A 22,464-nucleotide genomic window follows, 5' to 3' on the forward strand; every position below is an offset into this window, starting at 1 on the left:
GGCTCACAAGCATGGAAATCCATGGTTCAATAAAACAATATAATACAACAGCAATTTTAAATCAATAACATAATAAATAAGTTAGTTAAAATAGATAAAAGGTGCTACATTACTATGGGTCATAATATCCACAAGATGGCTGGATGGCTACACATCAATTTCATCAGTTTAGCCAGTTAAAACGCTTGGGACTCTTTAGCTTGGAAAAAATCAACTGCAGGGTGACATGATAGAGGTTTACAAGACTATGCATGGGATGGAGAAAGTAGAGATAGAAGTACTTTTCTTCCTTTCTCACAATATGAGAACTCATGGGCATCAATGCCCCAGACAGCGAGTTCCATCTATACCTTGTGGCTAATAGCCACTGATGGACCTCTGCTCCATATGTTTATCCAATCCCCTCTTGAAGCTGTCTATGCTTGTAGCTGCCACCACCTCCTGTGGCAGTGAATTCCATGTGTTAATCACTCTTTGGGTGAAGAAGTACTTCCTTTTATCTGTTCTAACCCGACTGCTCAGCAATTTCATTGTGTGTGCATGCGTTTTTGTATTGTGAGAAAGGGAGAAAAGGGAAAAACTTCTTTGTCTTCTCTATCCCATGCATAGTCTCGTAAACCTTTCTCACAATACAAGAACTTGTGGGCATTCAATGAAATTGCTGAGCAGTCAGGTTAGAACGGATAAAAGGAAGTACTTCACTCAAAGGGTGATTAACATGTGGAATTCACTGCCACAGGATGTGGCAGCGGCTACAAGCATAGCCAGCTTCAAGAGGGGTTTGGATAAAAATATGGAGCAGAGGTCCATCAGTGGCTATTAGCTACAGCATATTGTTGAAACTGTCTGGGGCAGTGATGCTCTGTATTCTTGGTGCTTGTAGGGGAGGGCAAAGTGGAAGGGCTTCTAGCCCCACTTGTGAACCTCCCGATGGCACTTGGGTTTTTTTTGGCAACTGTGTGTCACAGTGTTGGACTGGATGGGCTATTGGCGTGTTCCAACATGGATTCTCTTACGTTCTTATGTTGCTTTCCATTCTTGCATGTAGTAATAGAGAAGTCTAGTAAAATTCATTTAAGTGTGTAAAAAACTAGAATGAGGAATGCTTCATCAAGATTAGGCATGTCCAACAGTTATGGCAGTGAGAAGGTTGTGCAACTGACTGACTTGGGCTTTAATTAACAGGGTGTACTTTAGGATTTGGGGCTGGAAGATACGTGTTTGGGAGAAAATGCAGGTACTGCCACTTTATCTGCTTGGTCATTTACATACATGACCACATAATTTATCCTATTACTATCTGGAATCCTCAGTTTCAATGTACTGTATAGTAATGCCATTTTCCACTATTGTGAACATTTGATCTGGTGAAGCACACATGGGAACAGTGTAATAAGTGTTGAAAGATGGACTCTAAACACAGGGCAGTGCTAAGGTGGAATTCTGCCCCAAAGTAATCCAACTTTTTTGCCAAGAATAGCTTAATTCTCTAATCAGAAGAAACAGCGGCAGTCTGGAAACCCACTCCATCCCTAGATCCTCATTTAGTTCCCTAGAGCCAGTGTGCTGCAGTGGTTAAAGTGTTATACTAGAAATTGGGAGAAGCAGGCTCAAACCCTCACTTCTGTCATGGAAGCCTGCTGGGTGACCTTGAGCCAGTCACATTTTCTCAGCCTAACCTACCTCACAGGAATTTAGGAACTCTCAAGGTAAAGATCTTTTTATTTACTGTATTTGTACAGCTAAGCCCATTTCTTTCTCTTCTGTTCCCCCACCTTAAATTGAAACTTTTCTCTTCTTTCAGCATTCCATCCACTATGGAACCACTCTTAGTTTTAAAAATGTCCCCATACCTTTGGTTAATTTAGTCATATTTTTCTCCATATCTGTAGAGTCCTCTGAACAGATGGAGATCCCTACCTTGTCTCTGTGTGGTCTGGTTTGCTGTTTTTGTCATCTGCACAGGGGCCTGTTTGATATTATTTGTGGCACAGAGGGCAGAGCTTGATCATGGAAAAGGAAGGTCAAAGACTGAGTAATTAGAAGTTTGCAATCCTGTCTCCTGGCAGTATGACAATCCTTTCTCCCCAACTTGCCAGTATGTTCACATGGGTGAAATGCTGAGATTCATAGTACATGATTGTGAAGTATTTGAATTGATGTTCAGTTCTCTGCTTCTGCAGTACTGGGCAGAAATGCCAAAATAGCTAGCCACATCCTATATAAAAGTAAGCACACATTAGTCCTTTGATTTCAGAAAACCTGAATATGGCTATTTTGGGGTTGCCCAGGTTGGTAGGTTTTGTTTCTAAATAAACATACACGCAGTGCTGCATTCTTCAGAGCATTAACATTTCTATCTATGTTTTAACTATGTCTTGATTTACAGGTTAAGGAAGCATAATAAACAAGAAGATGAAGTGTCTCTTGATCATTGTTGCCTTTGTAGCTTTGTTCTACTCTTCAGGTAGGTATTCTTTGGTTCACTAAAAGAAATATTGAAAATCTACATCAAGATGCTGAGAAAGAGGCATGGAAGAGCCGGTCCAGACCTGGTCTGGAATATGTGACAGCTTAGATAGCAATTGACACTAGCTGAATTTCAGATACCAAGTCAAGAGTGAAACATCTGTGAGTGGTTATTCAGCTGCTGAGGGGAAGGGTATTTTTGTGCAGTAGGTTTTCTCTTGCATTGTAATCAGTATGTTTTCCCTTGCAATGGATCCTCAAGAATTTGTTCTATGGCAGATACTTAGGGGAGAAAAATATCACTAGAAGCTCCTATATCTATGTCAAGTGATATGGTCAGGAGTTCTGCCTCTTCAGTGTATAAAATCACACTTGGAGGCAGTCCTGGAGAGCAAATTATTGCTCCTAGGATCAGCATTCTTTGCTTCTGCCTGGCCATGATGCCTGCTAAAGCTGGTTTTAGAGTTGCTATATTTCAGGAATTAAGTTTCATGCAATAAGTTACATATGATTATTCTGTTCTTCTCTCTTATTTAGAAAGTGTCATAAAATGTTATGACTGTATTCCTGGTCCCAGTCTATGCAAAACTGAGAAGAATTGTTCATCAGAGTATGATTCTTGCATCTGGGCCAGTCTGGGTATGACCACTTCTTTACATTACACATGGTCATTTTTTGATTTTGCAAGAAAAACACACAACTCTGTTGTAATATTTCAGTAATTCATACCTTGACCTTATTTATCTGTGTTCTTGTCATGTATGTGGTTTTGTGTTGCTATTGGTGAGATTATACTCTGTGGAATGATTATAAGGTTGTGTTATGTAGAGATTGTGGATTTAAACTTGGGTTGATTAGGTTACTTGTTTTGCATTTGTTAGATTCATGTAGTTCATCAACCAGTCTTCCCTCTTGAAGATTCTTGATGGCTAACAAACTTCAAATCTGTGCAAAATAGAGTGTTTCTTATTTGCAAACACAGTCTAGGGGACATCAGAAAAAAACTGAGAATACTGCAACCTGAAATCTAAAACATCCTTCCAAAGGAGTATGGTGTGGATAATAACTGTAACAATTTATGTTACACCATAACCTCACTTTAGAAATTATAGGCATACCATGAAAGGATTTGCAGAGGTCATTTCCCTCTCCCTCACTATTTCCTTTTTCTTCCCTGAAAGCCTCCATAGTATCTCTCCTCCTCAGCCACCTGCCAACCAAACTTTGTCTTCCCTTCTGCCTTCAGGTTCATTTTTCCACACCCCTCCCTACCCCGCACCCTCTCACCCAGAAAACTCTAGCTGAGTTACACAGTGCTGGCTGCTGGCCTGGGCCAAGTCAGTTGTGGAGTAGAGAACCTGTAAGGATTTCCAGGAGCACTTTGTTTTCTTCTGACCTTTTCCCCATATTTCTTCTTTCCCTCCTCCTGAAAGCCCCCATATCCTCACCTTCCCTTGCTTCCTTCTCTTCTGTCCCGCCAACGAAATTACCTTTTATCTGCCCCCGCTACTATATTATTTATTTCATTTATACCCTGCCTTTCACTATGAGGTCTTAAACATGGGTTATGTGCCTTGAATTAAATGCTTTTGGGATACATTTTTTCCCTTGCTTCTCTATAGCATTGTGGTATATTCCTGTACTTCTGGGAGTTTCCCCATCTTTTCTCCAATAATTCGTAAACCTGCTTTGCTCTGAAGTTTTGGTAAAACTACTCTAAAGTAGGTTAATATGAGTTTTCTGACTCACATGGCTGCCATTTTCTCTGACTTTGCCCAGACAGCAGCCATTTCTTTCCCCCGCACTCTTGGGGGGCTTTTAATGCTTTGAGCTGGCAGTAGAATGTTGTTATATTGACATATCACTGGAGAGTAGCAAGTTCTCTGAATTCTCAGCTTACGTTTTTTAAAAGTATTGTGTATATGGACTAATGTGTATAATTAAGGTGTTCCTGCCTGGCTCATAGGAGCCTGCATGACTGAGCTTGGGGACTCAGGAACAATGGGCAGTAGGATTGAAATCCCTGCTGCTCTGCTCCAATCATGGGACCCCTGCTGGTTTGAATGATCCAATCGCATCCTAGTGTAGGAACTTTGAAGTGTATATAGTTGGCCCCATTGGCCCAGTTACACAGTCTTAGAGTTCAGCCTTTGCCATGCTGTATCTAATAAAAGAGCTATGATCACAGCAACAGCGTCTCTTCATTGCATGGAACCCACTATATTATAAAAAGAAAAAGTCTCTAGTCACTCCTCTTACACAGATACAAGGAAAAGGGCATATCTTTGCAAGGAAAGGGGGCAGAGATGAACTTTGTAAAAAATGAAAGCCAGGAATTCAGAGAACATTCTGCACCTATTATACAATGGTATATTGATATAACAATATCCTTGTGATAGTTTTTTGAGGAAAATAGGCAAAAGCCCTAGTAGTCCATTGGAGGGAGGGCCACTTCTGTGGGATGGGGGCAGGAAAACTGTGGGGAAACCTGCCGCATAGGGGTTTTGTTGCTGCTGTGTTGTATCTACAGATGCATTAGCAGTGATTTTCCCCTTTGTGGAACATCCCTACAATATGGGTTCAACACAATTTACATCATTACGGTATCCTTAAACAATCCTATGAAATAGGTTAGAATAAGTGTATGTGACTTTACCCAGGATGCTTCTACAGCAGAATGTGGATTTGAGCTTAGGTCTCCCTGCTACTGCTCCCTTTGCCCTCCATTTTAATAATAGAAATCAAGGCTTTAAGATTGGTGGTGCTGTTGTAGTTGCCTAGTGATGGGGAATTTTCTTTATATATATATTTTATAAACACCTTCTGTACCCACAGTTTCCCAAAACAACCCAACGCTCTCAGTACCTAATACATGAGACTCAGTAACTTTTCAAAAACAACAGATAAGCTTTATTGTACTCCAGTTTTCTCTCAGGACAGCATGCTTAAGCTATATATAGAAAAGCAAAAGTTAGATAGCAAGCTCACATTATGCTTTCAGTTAAAACTCTTATAGATTCTTATACAGTTAGAACACAGTTAAAACACTTTCCAGATTCAATAGTTAGACTTTCTCTATTTCTCAATTAATAAACCTCTTATAGTCATATACCTGCTAGAGTCTAAGTTTGCTAAAATTCTCAGTCTTTGTTAGAGATCTCTAACCCAGTTTATGGCTGACCTGCCCAGAGACGCTGTTTGGCTCTCTGATACAAGCAGTGAGATGGCGGGAAAATTCTGGAGCTTACAGGCTCTTGCTCTGAGAATCTTCTCACTTATCTCTGATAAATATCGCTTTCCCAGGTCAGTCTGACACTTTTCTCTCCAGCTGCAACTGCAGATGGACTCTCATACTGGCCACTGGGCATCTATCTTTAAATCTCAAGCTGAGAACAGATGAGATCCGATGACAACTTCTCCCCTTATCTGATTTTTCCCATCTGTCAGAGAACTATCTTTCTTGCCAAAATACTTTTTTTTAAACTCTAAATTCTCCTGAAATGAACTCACTCTATCTGACCTTCTTTCTTTTAACAGCTAAATCTACAAACTTTGGCAGCAAGCAATTTTTAAGTGCTTCAGACAGTAAAAAGACATAGGCTGTTGACATAAGGGGACCAATTTTAATTTTTTCCACAATACCTAGCAGCCCCCCACTCCAATGGCCACTGAGAGGGCATTTGTTTTTTAAAGTTACCGATTCTGCTCCTATTAGGTTTGAGGTGAGGTAACCCACCACTGTTTTTTCCCCATCTTAGGCAGGTAAGACAGTTGGTGCCCTTCCTCGAGTGCAGCGACCTGGCAACTGTGATCCATGCTACTGTCACCTCGAGACTAGACTACTGTAATGCCCTCTACATGGGGCTGCCCTTATCTTGAATCCGGAAACTACAGCTGGTGCAGAATGCAGCAGCCAGGCTGTTATTGGGGCTCTCCATGTGGGAGCACGTACAGCCGGGGCTGCGGGAGCAGTACCGGCTGCCAGTGGTATACTGGATTGCTGGTCATTACCTTTAAAGCCCTATATGGCCGAGGACCTATCTACCTTAGGGGCCATCTCTCCCCACGTTCCCCAGAGGGTACTCAGATCTGGAACGCAAAACTTTCTATCGATCCCTGAGGGAGGCAAGATTGAAAACCACCAGGGAAAGAGCCTTAATTGCCACCTCTCATTGGTGGAACCAACTGCTGGAGGAGACTAGAGCCTTGCGGGACCTCACCCAGTTCCGCAAGGCCTGCAGGACATCATTATTCCAGCTAGCCTTTAACTGAATTGCTGATACAGTAGCATAAAAGGATACCTAAAAGTAGTGAATGCCATCGGAAATTAAATGACATTAGCGCCAAATTATTTAAATTGTTAAATTGCTGAACTGATGAATTGTTTAAATGTTTAATTAATGTTGATTGAATTGAACTGTTTTACTGTTGTGAGCTGCCCTGAGCCTGCTTCAGCAGGGAGGGCGAGATATAAATCCAATAAATCAAATCATATTTATCTGAGGTTTGTAGAAAGAGCCATCTTGTCTGTTCAGATTTAAGTAGCCACAGATGGATCCATGTTGAAAATTACATATGTTGATACTAGTTTCTCCTAGAGCAGCTAAATTTGAGTCCAGCAGCATCTTAAATACCAATATTTTTGGATATCTGATGGAGAGCTTTAACTCTCAAAAGCTTGTACTGCCAAAATCTTATTGGTCTCTAAGGTGCTACTGGACTTGAATCTGGCTGTTCTACTGCAGACCAGCTTGGCAACCCTCTGAAACTAGTCCGAGGTTTCTGTTTTTGCGGAAAACCAATCCAATACTCCAGGTGCTTGCCAGTTAGTTAGTTTATTAAATGTAACATGCCATGCTACATTAATGCCAAACAAAAAGGTCAGAAAAAATCATACAATGCATTACCTCACTTATAATCACCAGATAAATATGAATGCTACTCCAAAGAGGCCAGCCTTTCTCTCCTTTGAGATAGAAGAAGATGATATTGGATTTATATCCCACCCTATACTCAATCTCAGAGCGGTCACAATCTCCTTTACCTTACCCCCCCCCCACAAAAGATACAATGAGGTAGGTGGGGCTGAGAGAATTCTTACAGCAGCCGCCCTTTCAGATAGCAGCCATGCTCCTTGATGATTTCTCCATCTTAGCCTTTTCTTCTCTCCTACATGTTTTCAGTCTCATCAGTTCAAATAAAGAGTAATATGTCCAAAATTTATTTAATTTTGCAACAGCTTTATTATTTACAATATTTACATTGTGCCTTTCTGTATTGCACAGGTATTGCACGAGGCAGCTTACAAAATATAAACAGGCAAGGGTTCTTGAAGGACTTGCAGGAGTATCTCGAATCTTCTGCGGTTTCCTTTTTCTTACCTTAAAAGCACTCATAACCTCTTCCCTTTTCCTCCTTGGGTTAGCCACAGCTATCACAGGAGTTGTCCTTGAAAGGGCAGCTGCTGTGAGAGCCCTCTCAGCCCCACCCACCTCACAGGGTGTCTGTTGTGGGGGGAGAGGATATAGGAGATAGTAAGCCACTCTGAGTCTCTGATTCATGGAGAAGGGCAGAATATAAATCTGTAGTCTTCTTCCTTCCCATCCACCAGCAACTTACCTTTATCTGTGCCCCTGACTTCAATTTTTTGTTCTTCCCTCCCCTTGGCAACCTCTCCCAGGAAAAAGTCTGGCCCAGTTGGGGGGCACAGAGCAGGGCCTGTGAGGAGGATCTCAGGTGGTAGGCTGAATAGTAAAGGATGAGGCAGTTTTTCTAGTACTCTGGCCCCCAGCTATTTACAGCCCTAAAGGTAGAAACTAGTACTTCAAGCTGTGCCTGGAAGCAGTCAGTGTAGATATTTCTGTACAGGGATGATGCAATCTCTATATCCAGTTCCCCCCAGTTTATTGTCCTTCTTCAGGCACCTTTTCAGGACATCCATAGACCCCTTTGATTTTATCAGCTGTTAAGGAGAAACAGAGATGGGTATCATCTGTATATTAGGGACACATTCTAAATCCTCTAATGGTCTCTCCCCACATAAGGTCGCTCCCCCCGCCAGTTTCTCCCAGAAGTTTCATGGATCCTCATGGGTCCCTGTTGTGTAAATACCATGAGGCTGAGTAGCAATCCCACATCATCACCTTCTGGAATTGGTTAGCCAATTAAGAGTGGAGCCATCAAAGCATAATGCCGTCCATTCCCAGCCAGCCTTTCCAGAAGGCTACCATGGTCAGTGGTATTGAAAGCTACCACAAAGTCCAGGAGAATCATCAGGGATAAAATGACCTAGTCAAGATTATCAGTGACTAAGACAGACAGAAGCCATTTCTGTCCCAAACGCAGACCCGAATCCAGGCTGAAATTGGTCTAGATAATCCTTAAAGAGTACTTGAAGCCACATAGCTACCACCTATTCCAGCACCATGTGCAAGAATGGAAAACTAGCTACCAGGCAGTCATTCTTCAGGTCATGCAGGGCTTTTTTTTAAAAACCAGTATAAATTGTGGCAGAAACAAAAGGATCACTAACACTGGAACTGCATGTTCCAACAAATAATACCTGCTATCAATCTGCTGCTGCATTCTGCACAAAATTCCTGAAGTGCAGTTCTACATACAGTACATTGAAAGAGATCAGTTAAAGGATGCCAGGATAAGCACAGCACAAAGTATTCTGGGACTAATTGTACCTTACAATTCCTCCTACATGTTCCTGCTATACAATTGCCCTTTCCTTATTCAGACCAGTCCCAAGTTTGTCAAGTAGGTGCATGGCCTTGTCATTTCTGATGAGACTTACTGAACTATCGGTGGGATACCCCAGCTGAAGTTCAGCATCAAAATTTGCATTAGTTTTTTGACTCATCCTTCTGAATTGCCAGTTTTTGTTCATTGATGGGACTTGGATTCCAGCCTTGCAGAAGGCACTGGTGTAATTCCTGTCACTTTTGCAAAGGGACCTGCAAAGGACAACAGAATACCAACCATTCATTATGGAATGCTGGAGCCTTTGGTTTATCTCAAACCCTGTGAGCTGTGGGCTGTGTATTCACAGCATTGCATTGTTCATTGGCATTTTCTCCATTATGGCTTGCTTCACATGCTGCTGCTACTAGAACAGTGAACTTTTCAGTAGTATGGACTTTGTGTTCAAGTAAAGCGTATAAAAATCCAAATAATTTTATTTATTAAAATATGAAGTTTTTTCAAAAATAGTTTTATAATATTGCCTATTCTTAAGATACAGATGCTTGAAGTACCATCTCCAGCACTGACTATATTTATTTTAAAAATATTTTGATCCAAAATCAGTTCTGGAGACTCAGCAGTAATAGTAAAAAAGTTATTGGGACTCAGTTGCTTGTGTATCCCACATGCCTGAAGGCAAAAATCAGAAACTTTATTAGGTATCTCCTGGGAAGAGACTGCAAGAACGAGGGAGACAAAGCTGTTGAGATCTTCCTGGTCAAGTTGATAGAACTGGAATGATATACTGAGATCAGATGTCATTATAGAAAGAGCAGCACAGCAGAACATGTTCAATAGACTCTACGTTTCTTTCCTTGTTTGGCATGGACAGAGCCATTGAGGGAGTGGGACAGGATGGTATCTGCCTTCCAGGAGGGATGAAAGCAGGGCATTAAAGCATGCTTTAATACCAGAATAAAAATTCTCTGTATCTGTGCCCTATCTGATTATATTTTTATACTTGTGCCAAAAGACACAACTGTATGGGCTATACCAGGGGTATCAAATATCTGGCCTGCAGGCCAGAACCGACCTGCCCAGGGCTTTAATCAGGCTCATGGGGCTTTTTTTTGCCCCCTTTGTCTGTGCTGCAATGTGTTTCAATGAAGTGAAGATCAGTTTCACTTTCAGTGTTTCTATAGTCAGCTGATGCTCATGCTTCCTGGAGTTGTGTCCTTTTAAATAAAGGGTTGATACTTTGAGTCAGCTTGTCTCTGCTCAATGGACCTGAAAATTGGTGCCTAGTGAGTATTCTAACCTGGGAACCCACAGCCAAAGGGGGATATTACACTGGAGAGCTGTTGCCAATCTGAGTAGACCCTGGGGCAGGGGAGAAGCTTGTAATGCCACTTCATTGTTTTCCCAGGCTCAAAGCATTTTATATTTTTAGTTTCTGCTGTGATCCTTGTGCTTTTTCTTGATGTTTTATTTTAGTGCCAAATCCCACTATCCCACCTTTTCATTTTAAACAATTTTGCAAGAGTTTTAAGCATGTTTTAGGTTGAAAATACTTTTAATTGTGTTTGTGTCCTTTATAAAGTTTATAACTCTGCTACCTGATGTTACATTCTATGACACATGCCCGGACCCACAAAGTCCCATTGTGTCAGATCTGACCTTCCTAACAAATGAGTTCAACACCCCTGGGCTGAACTATACATAATATACTGGCAGTGCAGGTATAAACTTAGGACAGGGCTGGTGATGCTAAGTTGGTCTCCTATGCTTTTACAGGATATATATATTAGCAATTATAGCATCTGCTGTAGAGTCTGTAATGGCATGGTGCTTGCAAGCCACCACTAAAGCAGCCAGCAGTCCTTGGTAGTACCAGCATGTCTTCCTGCCATTGTTACCTGTATGCAAAACACCATGAGGGAAAGAACAAAAGCAATGCAGCATTCTTCACTATAGTTAGAACTTTTGAGTCCTATAATGAACACATTCCTTGTGTTCCTGGTAGATGACCTTCAACGGCATCTGGATCAAGGCGGCTCGGCGGTGCTGATGCTGTTGGACCTGTCAGCAGCATTCGATACGGTCGACCATTGGTTACTGACCTGCTGCCTTGCCGACGGAGGGATTCAGGGGTTGGCCTTACAATGGCTTTCCTCCTTCCTTGAGGGTCGGAGACAAAGGGTGGCGATTGGGGTTGAACTGTCCCGGAGACACACGCTTGACTGCAGAGTGCCTCAAGGGGCGGTGCTCTCCCCGATGTTATTTAACATCTATATGCGCCCCCTTGCCCAGAGGTATGGGTTGGGTTGTCATCAGTACGCTGATAACACCTAGCTCTATCTGCTTATGGACAGCTGGCCTACCTGCGTCCCAGAAAATTTGGACCGGGCACTACAGGCTGTGGCTAGGTGGCTAAGGCTGAGTGGACGGAGGCTAAATCCGGTGAAGACAGAGGTCCTTTGCTTGGGCCGTCGTGGCCCAGGAAGGGAAATCCCCCTGCCAGTTTTTGATGGTGCGCTGCTGACAGCGGCGCACAAGGTCAAGAGTTTGGGGGTACTATTGGAGCCTTCCCTAACAATGGGGGCTCAAATAGCAGCCACTGCTAAGTCCGCATTCTTCCATCTTAGGCGGGTGAGGCAAATGGCTCCTTTCCTGGAGCATGACGATCTAGCAACGGTGATTCATGCAACGGTCACCTCGAGGTTGGAGTACTGTAATGCCCTCTACATGGGGCTGCCCCTGTGCTAAACCCGGAAGTTGCAGTTAGTGCAGAATGCCGCTGCCCGGCTGTTATTAGGGCTCCCAAGATGGAAGCACATTCGGCCAGGGCTTCGGGATCTGCACTGGCTGCCGATAATATACCGAGTCCGGTACAAGGTGCTGGTTATTACTTTTAAAGCCCTATATGGCCTAGGACCTGCCTACCTTAGGGACCATTCTCTCCCCACATGTTCCCCAGAGAGTGCTGAGATTGGGCTCTCAAAATCTGCTTGATATCCCCGGGCCAAAAGAGGCCCGTCTGAAATCCACCAGGGACAGGGCCTTCTCGGTAACGGCCCCTTGCTGGTGGAACCAGCTGCCGGAGGAGGTGAGGGCCCTGGGGGACCTTGGCCAGTTCCGCAGGGCCTGTAAGACAGCCCTTTTCTGGCTGGCCTATAACTAACTGGCATGGGAAACTCTATAGAAGATAGCAGTGTAATATTCTGATAGATCGCTTGTTTTTATGTTTTACCATTTTACTGTTTTAACAGTGTAATTTGTTGTATTTTAAATCCAAAACCTATGTTAGTTCTTATGTGTTGTAAGCTGCCCTGAGCCACTTCGGTGGGAAGGGCGGGATATAAATTGAAATAAACTGAAACTGAAAGAGGAAAGTAGTCCTTCTTAACATGCTGACATCCAGCGAAGGAAAAATAGTTGCATCAGCAACATTATCCAAATGCACCTTTGCAGTTCACTTGGGAGAAGAGAGCCTGCTTTCTTTCCCAAGCAAGGCCTTAGGTCTGGGGTGGGGAATGGGGAGTTGCTTCTTTCAAAGCAAGAGGAGATACTGAACCTGGAGCAACAAGGGATCATGCACTGCACATTCATAAAAGGTATTCCAGCTCCTTTCCCATTAGCTTATTGGGGAAAAGCTAAGTGAGAAATGGGAGGAATAGCTTTAAATGGCTGGCTTGGCATCAGGGAGTGCTGCCTAATATGCAAATAAGCTCCTGCTGGGCTTTTTCTGCAAAAAAGCCCTGTGTGAAACAACGATGATATCAGGGAGATGTGGCCTAATATGCAAATGAGTTCCTGCTGGACTTTTTCTATCAAAAATCCCTGGCAATAAAACCTCATTTTTGTCCAGCAACATGGGAGGAAAAGGCAGGTCTAGAAACATCATTTCACATTCTACAGCATTGCTTTAGCAACACTCCAGCCTGTGTGCCCACATGGGAAAAAGACATATATCAGGAAGCATTTGGAATCTTCTGTTGGCCAGTTAGCTACACTAGGGCAAGGAAGATCACAGAAAAAGGTGTAGTGCTGGACAGAAATAGTAAGATATCTAGTTCAAGCTCCATGTAGGACTAACTATTAGATATTCCCCAAAGGACTTTTAGAAGCCATTGAGCCCAATCCCTGGGGATGCTGGTGTGCTGATTGGATATCCCAGCCTTCAGTTATTATTTAACATCTGCCCATACAGCTGTTCCTCTGCTGTGTTCAGGGTGGTCATTTTTTCTCTACATCCCAACAGCTGGTATTCTCAGTCCCCCTAGGAGCTTGTGTCTTTCCCTTGCCTGAGCACAACCATGCAGACAATGAATGACCCTCTCAGCTCCATTCCGAAACTGACAGTAGTCATGAACAGGAGAGTGACATATATCCCTGTCTACGTAATAAAGACATAGCTGTGAAAATGTCCACATATTTATTGAGCAATATCTGGAATGGAGTTCTGAACCCAAGCCTTTGGAAGTTGCACTGACAGATTGTAAAATAACGAAGTAGGAACAGCTCTATCACTGTATGCCTTTGTGAGGGATGAATGATGTGGTCAAACAGTAGTCTTAAAAACAGCTTGCAGAGGGACAGGAGAGTTTCCAATTCTACAGCAGAGCAGTTACATCTACTCCGTTCAATGCAGCTGCGGTTCATGTTGTAGGCTCAGCAGATAGCAGGCACTGTATTGTGAACAGGGGTCATCCAGGCCTTTACTCTTGTTGGTACCCTTGCAAAGAGCCACAAGAGATGAGGGCAGTAGTGAGTAATGAGTAAGTAGGCTTAAGCAATCTCCTCATGGTACTCTTCTAGCTCCTATAGTGCCCCTCCTCTTTGTTGGAACTTCCATAGTGGAATGCTGGGGAACATTGTGTAGTCATTGAGTCCAAACTTACTCATCCTTTGTAGGGAAGTATATTGCTGCTATAATTGCACTGTCCTCTGGTACTGCCTCACAGGTATCATCATCATACATAATTCCCTAATGGAATTGGCCAAATCTGGCATTCTCATTGGCTGTGGTGTGCACTCCATCAGTGATTGGCCCATCAACTGCCATTTAAGAGAACTTGCATGCCATTGGCTGGGTCTGCTCCTCTCTCCTGCCCACCCTTCAGAAGAGCTGGCTGCAGAGATTAGAAATTGGTGCATTGATCCCTGTATTTATTACTTTAGTTTTCTATCCCGCCCTCTCTGCAAGCGGACTCAGGGCTGTTAACAGTTAAAAAACAATTTATGATTATAATTTAAAACAATAAAGTAGCAATTAAAATACATTTCATGGTGCTGCTCAAAACTTCAGTATAGGCGGGATCATAGCTTGCTTTCTTCTGACAGTGATCCTGTAGTGATCGTAATTCCTCATGAATGACATTGTTCAGCAGTGTAGGATGGCAGTCCTCTCCCATTTAAATGTTAAAGACCTGTCAAAATAGTTCAGTTTTACATGCCCTGCAGAATTGGGAAAGGTCCCTCAGGGCCCTTACGGTCGGGGAGGGTGTTCCACATTTCTGGTGCTGCCACTGAGAAGGCCCTAGCATGTGTAGAACACAGTCTGGCCTCCCTTGTTCCGGGGATAGATAGTAGTTTTTGTGTCCCTGAATGCAGTGCTCTCTGGGGAACTTATGGAGAAAGGTGGTCCTGCAGATAGACAGACCCTCAATCATATAGGGCTTTAAAGGTCAATACCAACACCTTGAAGCAGACTCGGAACACAATAGGTAGCCAATGCAGTTCTTTCAGTACTGGTTGAATGTGCCCCCATCGAGAGAGCCCCATTAACAACCATGGTGCAGTGTTCTGCACTAGCTGTAGTTTCTTAGGGTCAAGGGTAGCCCCCTGTAGAGAGCATTACAGTGATCTATTCTCGAGGTGACTGTTGCTAAGTCATTATGCTCCAGAAAAGCGGCCAGCTGCCGTACCCACCGAAGATGAAAAAAGGAGGATTTGGTAGTGGCTGCTACCTGGGCCTCCATAACCAGAGAGGACTCCAGGAGCACTCCCAAGCTCTTGACCTTAGGGACCGGTATTAGTGGCACCCCATCAAGAGCTGGCAAAGGGATCTTCCTTCCTGGGCCACCCTGACTCAGAGGACTTCCATCTTCATCGGATTCAACTTCAGCCGACTTAGCCTGAGCCAAGATGCTACAACTTGTAGAGCCAGGTCCAGATTGTATGAATGTTTTTCTCTGTGGCTCCATGAAAATGTTTATTACTGTTAAGAGGGATTGAGCTGAGGAAGATATGAAATTGTTTATAAGTTCCGGGAAGACGTATTCTCTCTCCCTTTGTGCTATTTTCATTGTGTGGATTGCCTTATCAGCACTGTTTTTCTTCAATTAATAGAAAGCTTGAATTTTGAACTTCTGGAAGTGATTAGAGACTTTACACTCACAGCAACATGGGAAGGAGAAAGGTTTTGAGAAAGGTTTTCCTCTTGCAAGCTTGGACAGCAATACTTTTAAAGAGACAGTGCCATATGGAATTCCAGGGTTGTAGCTGTTACGCAGTCAGAATGTAATGATTTTGAAAATTATATTGTTTATATGCAGGGGTGTCAAATATGAGGCCCAGGAGCCAAATCAGGCCCCCAGAGAGCTCCTATCAGGCTCCTGGCTGCCATCTGCTTCTTTCTCCCTCTCTCGTTTCCTTTTGCATCACAGCTTGCTTTGCCAGACTTGCTCAATCGCACAGCAGCTGAGGCTCGTCCCTTGGGAAGGAAGGGGGGAGAAATAGCTTGCTTTGCCAGACTCCCTCAATCACACAGCAGAGCTACTGAGCCAAGTCTCTCTTCCTTTTATTGGTTGAGGCTCCTTCTCCTTCTGGTCTCTGGAGAAGGAAGGAAATAACTAGAGCTTCCTTTGCCCAGTTCCCTGAATCCAGGGCTGCCCCTAGGGTGCATGGTGTCCCAGGCAGACTGACTGGCTGCTGCTCCCCTCCACAGCGGCACCCCTGGGACTCCCCTTCCCCTCTTCTCTGTGGTGCCGTAATGCAGCACCACGCTCCAGCCTGGCTGGGCACTTAGAGGACCCACACCAGCCTCCTGCTTACCAGCTTTGGCTGGCATCTCAGTGGAATGTACTGCCTTAATAGAGACCAGAAAGAGGCTTCGCTCCCCTCTCCTTTTTGGAACAGCGGGTGGGAGAAAGGCATTCATGCCACCAATAGAGTGCTGCCACTGAGAAAGTCCTGGCCCTAGTTGTTTTCAGCCTGGCCTCCTTTGGCCCGGGAATTGACAAGAGATTTTGAGGCCCTGAACACAGTACTCTCTGGGAAACATTTCACATTTTCTCCAGGGGGAGAGAGATCTGTTGTTGGAAGTTCAGTTATGATTCCAGGAGATCTTCAGGCTCCACCTGCAAGTTCACAAAGATATCAGGTTCCAATGTACAATCCAAGCAGAACAACAATAAACACTGAGAATTATTTAACACTCACACAAAACGTGTGTACATTGACAAGTAGAAGAAGATGATGATATTGGATTTATATCCCGCCCTCCACTCCGAAGAGTCTCAGAGCGGCTCACAATCTCCTTTACCTTCCTCCCGCACAACAGACACCCTTTGAGGTGGGTGGGGCTGGAGAGGGCTCTCACAGCAGCTGCCCTTTCAAGGACAACCTCTGCGAGAGCTATGGCTAACCCAAGGCCATGCCAGCAGGTGCAAGTGGAGGAGTGGGGAATCAAACCTGGTTCTTCCAGATAAGAGTCCGCACACTTAACCACTACACCAATGTTTTCAGAAGTATATTCTGAAAACAAGTATTCAATACAACATTTTCCTTCTCCTAGCATGCAGTGATTGTTCCTTTAACATAATAGGGGTTCTCACTTAATGGCCACAAAAATTATTTCGTAAAAAGTTCCAATGGACTATAGTTGCCTCAATAATACATCAACCTTGTGTAGAACCCTTGAAGATCCAATTGTTTGAAGAAATCTGGAGTTCCAAAAGAGAGAATTAATATGGGACCATTCTCCTAGGACTTTTCATGATCCTTCTTCAGCCTAATCTCTCATTAACGCTGCTTCATGAAACCACAGTGCAAACTTGTAAGGTCGGATCAACTCATATAATTCAGAACTTCTGTTTCCAGCTCTGGCTCCAGAGGAGGGCAACCAAGATGATTAGGGTATTGGAGCTCCATCCCTATGAGAAAAGGCTGGAGAGTCTGGGATGTTTCATTTTAGAAAAGAGATGACTAAGGGGGGACAGACATGATAGAGGTTTATAAAACTATGCATGGGTTGGAGAGAGCTGACAAAGAGAAATTTCCCCCCTTTCCCAAAATACTAGAACTTGAGGGTATCCAGTAAAGCTAATGGGCAGTAGGTTCAGGATGGACAAAAGGAAATACTACTTTACACAAGGAGTGATTAAAATGTGGAATTTGCTGTCAAAGTTTGTAGTGATAGCCACAGAAATAAATAGCTTTAAAAGGGGATGAGATCAGGTAAGTCAAACTCATTTGTTATGAGGACCAGATGTGGCAGAAATGAGACCTTGGCTGTTTCTACACTCAGGTTTGATGAGCACTGAATCTGCACTGAATCCATCTGCCAGAGATCTGCATCATTCAAAATGTGTCCACATTTAAAAATTTGCTCCTCACCTTTTGCGGAGTTTTACATTTATATTTGCAAAAGAAGCAAGAAAGCCTGCAGGCCCTTGCCCCTCCCAGCTGTCTCTTGAGATTGCCCAGTCATAGGTGGTAGTGGGGGGGGAGGAGGGTTGAAACCTCAGTCAAGGTGCTGCTGTTGCGCACATACTCTCAACCACCCAAAATGGGCTTTGCTTGGGGTCTGGTTGAACTGGGCTTTTATTCCAGGAGGGGGAAGAAGAAATGGGCAGAGCCGCACATTGCCTGCTCAGGACCCAGGATGAAGGGGGTGATGAGGCGCCTCTCTGCCATTTAGAGGCTGACTTTCCTAGGATCTGTGTCCTTTCCAAAGTAGGATCTATGTCCTTTGCAAAGGAAGGCAGCCTCTGAACGTGCGCATGTCGCTGCCTTCTCTTTTGCCTGCCCAGGACCCAGGCAGCCCAGTGCTAGGGCTTCAGGCACCCCAGGCCAGCACCTGTCCCATGCCTCCCTACTCATGCCTGCCCTGTTGCCGCACTCCTGTCCACGGGAAAAACAGGCTATGTGGTGTGGAAGGAGGACTGGGCCGCCTCTGGCTGAGCCAGGCCTCCACAGTGCGCTCTCAGAATTGTAGAGCTCCTCCAAGAGTGCACTGCAGAGGCGTTCTCCCCCAAGTCGTGCTCAGAGAAGCTGCACCAACACCCTGCCAGGCTACTTTCGCCTTGAAGGCAAGAGCAGCTGGGTGGGGTGCATTCTTGCCCAGCTCAGAGGAAAGCACACACCGAAACGCCTCTGAGCAACACACTTAGAGACTTCCTGAATCAGTGCTCTCACAAGTGAATGATGGATGGGGCTTTGGGGAGGAGTTTGAAAACTTGGAGGGAAAGTTCTACAATTACAAACTTAGATCCGGATGTTTAGGAAAACCCCGTTCAAAGGTACTCTTGCAAAGTGAGGAGCAAGTCCGGGGTGAAACCGCTTTCAGTGCCAATTCAAGAAAGTAAATGTAAATGACTTTGAAAAATGCAAAAGAAGACAGAAGTGACAGCAGTATGCAATGTAAACTAACACTTCTTAAAGTGCACTGAGAGAGACTCTTCTGCCCAGTGTAAAATCAGCCCTTGTTGGGCTGGGCCACGTGTATTATAAAATGTAATGCCAGGTAGCAGAGATATAAACTTTATAAAAGACATGGAGAAACACAACTAAGGATTTTTAAAAACTTAATATAAAACATGTTAAAAACATTAGCATATTTGCAATATTTTGTTTAACAGTCTCTGATAACTGACACCTCTTGCTCTTAATTATATTGCAACAAAATCTGGAGACAATCTTGACTATGCTGTTAAGGTGTGCATCTGTAAGTTGCAAACCTATTGTTGATTTATTGATATTCATTACAGAAATCTCATGGTCAATGCTCTGTGCCCTAGGACCAAGGGGAAAACATGAAATGTCAAGGCATTGTGAGCTTTTGTACGTAAGCTGCTTTGTGTGCTGGTCAAGATCATGTGAAGGCACCATAGAGATTGAGGGCTATGTGTTTTTCTACAAAACTATAGTCTTCCCCAGAAAAAAACTATAGTCTTCCCCTATAAGGCAGTGCAAGAATAAAGAGACAGCAATGTATAGTGGTCAGTATCAGCCTACTGTCTGGGAAACCTAGGTTCAAAACCCCCTGTCTACAAAAGAAATATGCTGGACACACACTCTCAGCCTAATTCACCTCACTGGCTTGTTATTCTTCCTCTAAATAGTTCACATTACTTTCCTATAGGGAAAGACTGGATCATGAGGGCTCTGTGCCAGGCTCTCTCAATCACATAGCAGAGCTACAGAGCCAAGCTCCCCCTCCTGCCTTGGAGAAGAGGAAAGGAGGGAATAGGGAAAGAGCAAGAGGCTGCTTTGTTTGGCTGTCTCAATCCCACAGGAGAAATATAAAAAGCACTGGCAAAGCAAGCTGTGATGAAGGAAGCAGGAAAGAGAGAGAAGGAAGCAGACAACGACCAGTTGCTCATGGGCTGCAACAAGCCCTGTGGGGTCTGGATCAGTCCCATGGGCTACATGTTTGACACCCATGTATTAGATATATTCATCAATAGCTACATGCCATGGTGACTGAGGGGAACAGAGGGGAACAGAGGCAGTCAACAATGCATCCTGTGGTCAGGGCCAGTTAAGTTTCCTGTAGTCCTAGATCTTTAATTCTGAGATTGGCCAGGCTTTGTAAGGGGAGCTGGAGCTGAAAACACTAGGCTTATGTCTGGTGGACCAGTTGATCTAGCAAGCTCTCCCTCTCAGCCTATTCCTGTTCTGGAAGCAACACCTGGGACTCATCTCTTCCAGATTTAAGTGGGACTAGAATCCTGCAAAGGATTACATCAACTGGGAGTATGGTCTGACCCAGGAGGTGGAACATTGGCAGCAAGCCTGGCACTGCATCTTCACTGTGCTATCTTGGCATAAACCCACCACCTGCACTTTTCCTGTTGGGTGGAAGCAGATCTTGGCGGACCCGTGAGCCAGGACCTGGGGGTGACAGAGGGAAGTTCTGATTGTGGAGCTCCTACTGCAGGTGTCTTGAGAAAAAGTTCAGGAGCTCCCACTGCAGGCTCCTCAGGGGCAAACTGTGGCACAGTTGGGCCATGGCCATCTAACCTGCAGGGGCCTCCCAGAGTTCTCTGCTTTCTCTCCCCAGGCCATGTTTCTGCCCTCAGGGTCCTTCTCTGAGGCTTCTGTTCTGAGTGAGTCTAGAGAGAGCTCAATGGGGGTTATGACACCCTGGTTAATCAGCTCTGTTTTTAAAGTATAGTTTATTAAGTATAGTTTATCACTGGGTGACAAAAACTGCCACATCCATCCTTTGAACAAAAAAAGTACATTACTTTGTCTAACATTTTGTTTCTTATTCTCTTTCTTTTTCTCTCTTTAAGGTGAACAAAAAGAGGCCTCTAACTGCTGGAAATATTCCCAGTGTGATGACAAAAATATCAAGAAACACTTTGACGCTAGTACCTTTAAGTTTAGGTGCTGTAAGTCAGACTTGTGTAATAGCAGTCCATTAATAATGCCGGGGAGTATGATCACCCTCAGCATAGTATTGCTTCTGACCACATTGCTTTTAATCTGAACAGAAGAAGTGACACTTGGCACGAGCATTTCAAGTACTTGTTGGATTGTGCATTATTTTCTGCTGCATATGTCAACTGACCTTCAAATAAAATATCTCCTGTGCTTGTATCTGCCTGCCCAGCTAATGGTGGCATGTTCCTCCAGTGCCAGGTGCCACCTTCTAATTCAACAGCATCTTCATCAGGGACTCCCTCTGGCAGCTTGACACAGCAACAGTGCTTCTAGCTTTTTACTGGAAAATGGTAGCCACAAGCTTTTGCTATATGCACTTGGACCATGAATATGCACTTTGCCTTCTTTAAAAATTGTTCTTGTAAATGTTATATGCTATCCTTTCTCCATTAGAATTTTATAATTTGTGTTTATACTCCAGTCCTATTCTGTGTGGGGAAGTTTGGAACAGCTCCCATTGGCCTCCTTTCCAGGGACTCATGTCTAATAAAAATTAAACACCTCCGGTACGCTTTTCACTGAGTCCTAAACATCTTCCTTGTCCTCTGTCTTACTTTCCATCTTCCTGTACCAGAACTATTGTTCTTAATTAAAACAACATATCCTTTATGCTTAAATTCTCTTCCATGTCTGGGTAGCAACTCCATAACATTGTGGGGCTTCCCCTTTACTACCCATTCTGTAGGCCTCTTGGGGTACCCATGTAGAACTCCAGAGCTCTGTAAACCCCAGTTTGAAAACAGCTGTATTATAGCATAAAAGTCCTAGTGGCACTGAACATAACCAATGGAAGATGGCCCACAGGACAAAGTGTTGTGAAAACACACAAGTCTCTTTGAAAGATGGTAACTTCTCAGATTTCTATGGCAACACTGATACACAATGTTCAGAATGGGATTAGGGCTAAAGCCTTGTCTAAATTCACATGCATCATCCCAAGAGCCTTGAATGGGGTGAGAAGAACTGACATTGTACACATGTTCAAGAACACAATAGCCTGTAGGATAAAACTTGACTAAACAGCCTTTTATTATAAGAATTTAGATGCAGTCCATGATAACTGGAATTCATTTGCTGTTCCTATTCCTGTGGGGAAATGGTTTTGCTGTTTTTGTTATTCAGTGGAGACAACACCAGTTGTCTATTAGTGCTTGGGAACCTGGTTAGTTCAGGGGCAGCAGAGAACTCACAGTATTTGGCTGCACGAAGAGTTTACAAGAGATAGGCCCTGAGACAAGTTTGGGACTCTGATGCGCTGGTGTCAGTGTTAACTGTGTGCCTATTTCTGTACCCATCCTTGTACAACCTGATACTCATAAATAAACAAATATTTACAGGTACTTACAAAGATGTCTCTAGTATTCTTTCCCTGGTAGGAAACTGATCCCCAACTTTACATTGTTCAGGGATACTTATCTAGATGGAGAAAAGCATATTTCAGATAAGTGTGCCATGTCACCTGATTTTAAAGTATAAAGATTCCACAACATGCAATGTCACAATGTTAGGGTTTAAAGTAGCTGTCTCATCACTGTTAAGAAAACATACATCTCAAAGTTCCGATCTTAGGATTGCAACCTTTATTGCTTTAAGCTGTTATTAAAAGCCTGATTCACTATTTCTGAATATTTT

At 43.7% G+C, this 22,464-nt stretch overlaps 1 protein-coding gene across 1 annotated transcript; it reads left to right on the forward strand.

The window, feature by feature from the left end:
* The first annotated feature begins 2,376 nt into the window (after positions 1-2,376).
* Positions 2,377-22,172, forward strand: CD59 (CD59 molecule (CD59 blood group)). The gene is made up of 3 exons (XM_060262553.1): positions 2,377-2,467; positions 3,007-3,108; positions 20,682-22,172. The coding sequence occupies exons 1-3, from the start codon at positions 2,416-2,418 to the stop codon at positions 20,876-20,878; spliced, it is 351 nt and encodes a 116-aa protein (XP_060118536.1). The 5' UTR covers positions 2,377-2,415; the 3' UTR covers positions 20,879-22,172.
* The last annotated feature ends 292 nt before the right edge of the window (positions 22,173-22,464 follow it).

Source organism: Heteronotia binoei, chromosome 21, assembly GCF_032191835.1.
Source record: "Heteronotia binoei isolate CCM8104 ecotype False Entrance Well chromosome 21, APGP_CSIRO_Hbin_v1, whole genome shotgun sequence".
Classification (NCBI taxonomy): Eukaryota; Metazoa; Chordata; class Lepidosauria; order Squamata; family Gekkonidae; genus Heteronotia; species Heteronotia binoei.